This window comes from Vespa crabro, chromosome 11 (genome assembly GCF_910589235.1).
Source record: "Vespa crabro chromosome 11, iyVesCrab1.2, whole genome shotgun sequence".
Taxonomy (NCBI): domain Eukaryota; kingdom Metazoa; phylum Arthropoda; class Insecta; order Hymenoptera; family Vespidae; genus Vespa; species Vespa crabro.
In genome coordinates this window covers 1809401-1816900 of record NC_060965.1, presented here as the reverse complement: position 1 = coordinate 1816900, position 7500 = coordinate 1809401, and the positions used below count along the sequence as shown (strand labels likewise).

Genomic DNA, 7500 nt, shown 5'->3' with positions numbered 1-7500 from the left:
AATACTAACTATATTCGATGATTCCGCGTACTCGATCTTGAGTAGTTCCATCGCCCGTATCATCGACTGCATCGCCATGAATATGTTTTGGTAGACCAGCTTGATGAATCCTCTCTTATCTTCATCCGAGTAACCGGAGCCGTGAATAATTCTCATCTGTTTGATAAACGTGGATTTTCCTGATTCGCCAGTACCTACGACATTTTCGAAAGAAAAAGAATTAATTAAATAAATAAATAAATCAATCAATCAATCAATCAATCAATCAAATAAATAAATAAATAAATAAATAAATAAATAAATGAATAAAACGATAAAGAGATCAAATTATTTGATAACGATACAATACACACACACACACACACAATTATATATATATATATATATATATATAAGTATTTGAAATTAAAATCCGAGTACATATTATACGGAGATGGAATTATTTAATTTGTTTTTTTCTCTTTTCTTCGACATACCGCCATCCACAACCACACCTCTATTCCCGCCGCCGCCATCTTAATTATCGTCGAATTGTTTTTTTTTTTAATTATCACTATTACAATCTTTCTTTTCTTTTTTCTTTTTTGGTACCTCTTAATTGTCGTCGAATTTTTTTTTTTTTTTTATTATTAATCTTTTTTTACCCCCTCCTTTTTCTCCTCTTCTTCTTTTTTTTCCTTTTTTATCTTATCTTATCTCGCAAGTACACTTGCAACCGATTGATCTTAATTAATAGATGAATTTATGACTCCCATTCATACGCACTATAAAGCGTCGCTAATGGACCTGTAACATAGATACGCATACACGCACGCACAAACAAACAAACACACACACACACATACACACACAGACGCAAGTACCTATAATCTTTTTCTCTGTTCATTGGACTAAGAGAATGGATTATTATCGATGATCATCTAGTTACATAGAATATACATATATGTCTTTAATGCTTATTATACGTGTGCGTACTGGTACAATTAAATATATCTTACAAAATCGTTTCTAAATCATTGGAAAATCTTATTAAATTGTATTCAGTCATCATAAAAGTATTCCTTGTATATACAATATTTTCGATTAAAATAAAATTTCTTTTTTACTACAATATAAATTTGATATAAATCCGATAATAATAATAATAATAATAATAATAATAAAATTATTTCTTTTTTGATAATAAATTTCTTTTTTTGATAATAAATAATAAAGTAATAAAATATAAAAAATTAATCCCACAGTTTCTATATTTATTAATAGATAATTAATTTTGTTAAATATAAAAAAGGAATTTGCCAATTTCGTCGTTCTGTTTTATCGACGTAAAATTTTTAATTTTTCTTTTTCCATTTTATTTTTATTTTTATTTTCTTAAACAAATAATAAAAGTAATAAAAGTAAATATATATATATTAATGTCCTCGTAACAACGTCGTTCTGTTTTACCGACGGAAATGCGAATCTTATAATCGTTCGAAATAATGTCAAGTGCAAAATTGAGTAGCAGCCATCGTCAGTCGTAATGAAGGGTGAAGGGTGTAGGGTGAAGGGCAGGGGGTGAAGTTGGTGACCTCAATTACAATAGTCATCACATTAAGACGGGCTGACGATACTCGAAGAAAATGACTTTTCTAAAAAGTCCTTCCTTCTCTTTGAAGTTCAACACAATGGCGGACCCGATATATGCCGGTAGCCATGTTGAAAGTGTGGAAAAAAGATTTAAGAAAAAAAAATTTAACAAAAACAATAATAATAATAATAATAATAATAATAATAATAATAATAATAATAATAATAATAAAGAAAAGAAAAAGAGAAAAAAAACATAAACGAAATACTTTAAAGATTCCTAGATCCCTAAATGATTTTCAAAAGTCTAAGAATTTTTAAAACTCAAACTCTATAGGAATTGTAAGTTGTTGTTATAATAGAATTTGTGGTTTTGTAATTACATTAAAAAAAAAAAAAAAAAAAATAAAAAGGAAAACAAAAAGATCGATCTGAAAAGGTCTGTCGAAAAAGAGTAATCGATTTTAAAAAGTTCACCTACACAAAAAACTTTTGGTCCCACCCTTGGCAGACACACACGTATATAAACATATATAAATATGTAAGATCAGGATTAGATTTCTTAGAAAATTTGTTGGCACGCGTGGTTTCTACTTCGAATGAATGAAAATAAAGTAACTGATGTGAGTTACCTTTTGTTAATCACTGGTATTTATAGTAATAGCGTATAAAATTTTACTCCAAGAAAAGGGGGTCAGGGGGTAGGGGGAAAGGAGTGTGATGTTCTCGGTAAACACGCGACCAACGTGACGAACGCGGCTTTCTACAGGGTGAGCCAAAAAAATGTTTATGGATTAAGAGGGAGAAAAAAAGGAAAGGAGAGAAAAGGAAAGAAAAAAAAAAAAATAGAAAGAAAAAAGTCTGATAAAAGTATGCGACGAAAAAAAAAGACAAAAAAAATTACAAGTAAAAAATTATAATTATCTTTCTTTTTTCAAATAACTTATTTATAAAAATTGATATATAAATAATTTTATATATATATATATATATATATATATATATATATATATATTATATATGTATAGCTATATATAAATTTTGTTTTAATTCATTAAATTTTTTATTTAATTATTAATTTTTTCTTCCTGCAATTAATATAAAATTATATTAAATGTATGTACATATGGACAATAAATATTATGCAGTCGAATGAATTCAATTTCATTGAAAAAAAAATAAAAAAAAAAAAAAAAAAAAATAAAAAAAAAAAGTTGTCACAGAAAATTGTCACGACCACACTTTAGATAATATCATGGCGCTCGAGCTCAAAGAGAGCGACATATCAAATTAAAAGCTAGTCGTATAATTATCGTTGCTACGATCAAGTACATATACATATATACATTATTACTAAGTGAATCATATACATACATACATATGTACGTGCATCATTAACTTATATAGCTGATGCTCTCAAAGCACGAGCGAAGAACATGTTTGGAATTAGAATTTCGTGGAAACAAATCTTCACGTTAGAATCCTTTTTTTTTTTTTTTTTTTTTTTTTTAATAATAATAAAAAAATAATAATAATTTAAAAGGTTAGCAGGTTTTTCCTAATATCTTTTCTCTTTTCTTTTTTTTTTTTTTTTAATTCTTTTTTTTTTTCTTTATAAACAACAAAGATAAAAGTCAAGCACACTATCCTAATATTCTATTATAATTTCAAATGCTATTAAAATGATACCCGTAAGAAAATCTCATGGGTCTTCTTAATTTCTCTCTCTCTCTCTCTCTCTCTCTCTCTCTCTCTCTCTCTCTCTCTCTCTTTCTCTCTCTCTCTCTCTCTCCATCGCGTGGACGGTAAAATCGGATTAATATATCTCATATACACACGTAAACGTACGCGAAAACACACACACGTGTATACTTGCACACAGGATAGATACATCACGTATATTCTCGTCTCTCTCGACACATTACGCGTACAAAACATAACTAGTTCCTTCGTTTTATATAGCTTCGAACCATGCTACACGTTAACGTGAGTAGTACCGCCGATCGTGAATTCGAGACTTTAAAAAGATTTCAAAATTCGCACGAGATCTACGCCATTTTGATAAGTAAACGATTAATGGCCAATTCTTTCGATATTATAAGTCACGTGATACTTCTCGATTGAGAATTTGCAGAATAAAAAGAAAAAAAGAAAAAAAAGAAAAAAAAAATTCAAAAAATAGAAAATAGAAACTAACAAAAAATTGTTCGCTTAAGTACCGTCATTTTCTAACAATTCTTTTTTTTTTTTTTTTTTTTACAACATCATTCTGCACGTATAATCGACAAAATTATTTGTCCGATGAAAAGGACGAAATTAATAAATTGTTCAAGCTAGTGTAGATTTTTTTTCGTCAAGTTTTTCTTTTTTTTTCTCTTTCGCAATGTAAATATTTTTTTTTTTTTTTTTTTGTTCCTTTTTTGAATAATACTATCGTACGGAATTTAAGAGAAATTATTAGTCCCTAAGACAAATCAATCTTTTTCATCAGTTTATGATACCTTCACCGCCATTTTCTTTTTATCGACGTTATTGTATAAGGCCACAATTTATCAAAAATATGAACAATCATATTTTTAGAAATAAATTATTATGGCAAAAAAAGGGGAGAGGGGAAAGAAAAGAATTAAAACAGTTTTGAAGGGATGAAAAGTAAGTACCTCGAGGGATATCATAAATAGACGTCAGAAGTCATGGAGTCGTCAGTTGGCGTCGTCATGTCGCCACTATCGGCATCTCTTTCTTTCTTTCCTCTCTCTCTCTCTCTCTCTCTCTCTCTCTCTCTCTCACTTTCTCTCTTACTTTCGCAAAATCATGAATGAAAACGGGCGAACGGCCAGCGTCTGTCTTTACGTACGTGTACCATTTAAAAATGTATATGTATATACGTATAAATGTACACACACATCTGAATAATTTCTACAAATTATTTGTTTTTTAACGTTTCAAAGGGAGAAAAAGAAATTTATGATCGCTAAATTCGACTATATCTATTCCGAAATCGGGATAAATCGTAAAATAAAAAGCGGGATGGTGATGTTGATGGTAAGAAAAGAAGAGAGTAAAGGAATACAGGTGAACGCGCACGCACACGAAATAGGAATGAAAAGTCGACGTCGTTGACGAGAGAAAATTTTGAATGAGGGGAAAAAGAAGTTAACACTTCCGGGAATCTGTTTCCATCTCAAAATGAAATTTACTACGACTAAACGAAAATTACGATGATCGGTTGAAGATACTTCGGGTATATAAAACCGTTACGAAATTGACGATTTATGACGAAAACAGAAATGGAAAGAGAATAGAAACGGAGGAAATTGATTTTACGTGCGCTTTAGAAAATCTAAGAAAATTGTGTATGTATGTGAGTGAGTAAATGTGTAAGTTTGTTATATATATATATATAAAAGAAGGAAAAAACTCATAAGTAAATTAAAAATATAGAAAAGAATGAGAAATTGAGAATCACTGAAGAATATTTCTTCGTAGATTGTAACGATACTGAATACATATATATATATATATATATATGTGGAAATAATTAAAATAATGGAAAATAAAGAGAAATGAGAAATTGAGAACCACTGAGGATTCGTTATACGAACGAAATAATTATTGCACGTTATAATCACTGTATTAAAATATAGAGGGCGTGGCCCGAGTGTCCCTAGACGGAATGAAAAGTTCCTAGGCGACATTACGAAAACAATTACAAACTCCTTTATCCTTATCGTCAATTAATTTTCTAGTCGAATCTCTTTCCTTTCTCTCTTTATTTTTCCTTCTTTTTCCTTTTTATATTTTAATTCTCAAATTGTAAAACTACAAGAACTACTTAGAAAAAAAAGTCTCGCACGAACGAAGCACCTAACTTACGTAGATATGATGTACGTAATCGATTTTTAAAATGATTTAAGAACTTTTTTCGATGGTTATTACTATTATTATTACTACTACTCGACCGTCACCCCTACGGAGCTCAACACCCACGCCACCCTTTTACCACCTCCTCTAGGGGGAAATTATTACAAGGGACTAACTCTGTTGTCACGTACGTATAAATTATTGAAATAATCGAATGTAAGGATAAAGAGCAATTGAGAACCTATGAAATATTTATTCGTACAATGAAAAATAACTTAAACATTAGTCATACTATTAAAATATGTAAATTGTTGAAATAATTGAAAAGATAAAGAAAGAAAGAAAGAGACAGATAAAGATAGAGAGAGAGAGAGAGAGAGAGAGAGAGAGAGAAAGGAAGAAAAAGAGGGGAGAGAGGGTAGATCGGTTTAAAAATATGGGACACATCATGGCGAGAAGAAGGAAGCGAAAAAGAGAGACAGAGAGAGAGAGAGAGAGAGAGAGAGAGAGAGAGAGAGAGAGAGAGAGATGAGTCACTGGTTTGGTTGGCGGCCACCGCCGAGAGAGATTATTCGAGAGGAAATGCCGGCTTCGACCTTCTAGGCTCTTCTAATAAACGCGAAAAGAGAGGTATCGGAATCTCTCGGAGATATAAATGGTCCATGAGGTAGTAAATGGCGCGGAAAATTACGTTTGAAATTCCCGCGCTATACGCACTTCTCTCTGATTCTCTCTTTCTGTTTTTCTCCGTCCTTTCTCTATCATTTTTGTTTCCTATTTACCGCCCAATTTTTAAATTACAGGAAGGGCCAAAAGTCCCTAGATCGGCCACGAAATTCCTTAGATAGTTCTTGTAGTTTTAAAATCTGAATCCCCCTCTCCACCCCCACCTCTCCACCATCCGAAAAAAAAGAAAAGAAAAAATAGGAAAAGAAAAAAAAATTAATCTGGAAAAAATGTAATTGATTTTGTTTTTAGAATCACATAAAAACGTTTAGCCCACTGTATTATTCTCTCTCTCTCTCTCTCTCTCTCTCTCTCTCTCTCTCTCTCTCTCTCTCTTTTTCTTTTTCTTTCTCTTAAGGTTAATTTCAATATTTTTTTTTTTTTTATATATTACCTTCTCTTCTTCTAAATATGGCTACCATTGCTACCCACACAATTATTCGTATGACGTAGGTTAAACTCTAAACACCTCTCTTATATGGTATTTTTAATATTCACCATTTTATATATCACCTTAAGCTTACATACATACATATATACATACGTAGGACAAAAACGTTACTACGTTCTTTGAAAAGTTTAAAGAGCCTTCTATCTTGGTGATGACAGAGAAAGAGATAGAAAGAGAGAGAGAGAAAGAGAGAGAGAGAAGAAAGGTGGAAGAGAGGGATGGAAGAGGTTTCATTAATTTTTTTTTATGCTACGTATAAAAATATATATATATATATATATATATTCATGGACATTTTTGTGTGACGCCATTTTTAAATTGGTTTCTATAACGGGGAAACCATTTTAATACTCTAATGATTTTAATAGCCGTATCTCGTAAGATGCGCTGTCTATTATTAAAAAATAAAATAAAATATAATATAACATAATATAATATAATATAATATAATATAATGTAATAGAGTAGAATAAAATAATTTCACACGTGCACATATCCGCTTATAGGATTGAGTCTAAAGTTTCTAGGTGAACCACAAAAAAAAAATTAAAAAAAAAACAAAAGAAAAAAGGAACACTAAACGAGTTTAAAAATTAATAACCCTTTTTCGAAACGTTTCACAGTTTTTCAATCGGAAAAACATAATGGTATTATCGCGAGTTGATTTTTTATCTGAAAGAAGAAAAAAAAGAAACAAAAAGGGGGGGAAAAAAAAGAAATAAAAAAAACTAACCTTAAAATTTAATCGATCTTTAAATATCGTCTAATAACATTATGTGCCCCCCACGCCTAAGAACTGTTTTACCATGACCCGAGCACAAATAAAATGCTAAATGATATTTATCTGAACAATAAGAATGGAAAAAAAAAGGAAAGAACAAAAAATG

At 30.2% G+C, this 7500-nt stretch overlaps 1 protein-coding gene across 10 annotated transcripts in view; it reads right to left on the bottom strand.

Moving 5' to 3' along the window:
- LOC124428121 (guanine nucleotide-binding protein G(q) subunit alpha) overlaps positions 1-7500 on the bottom strand; it is a 27425-nt gene that overhangs the window by 9419 nt on the left and 10506 nt on the right. For all 10 annotated transcript variants that reach the window (XM_046971825.1, XM_046971817.1, XM_046971820.1 and 7 more), the window contains exon 2: positions 10-194. In XM_046971825.1, the coding sequence (XP_046827781.1) occupies positions 10-194 (185 nt within the window). The remainder of the gene's footprint in view (positions 1-9; positions 195-7500) is intronic.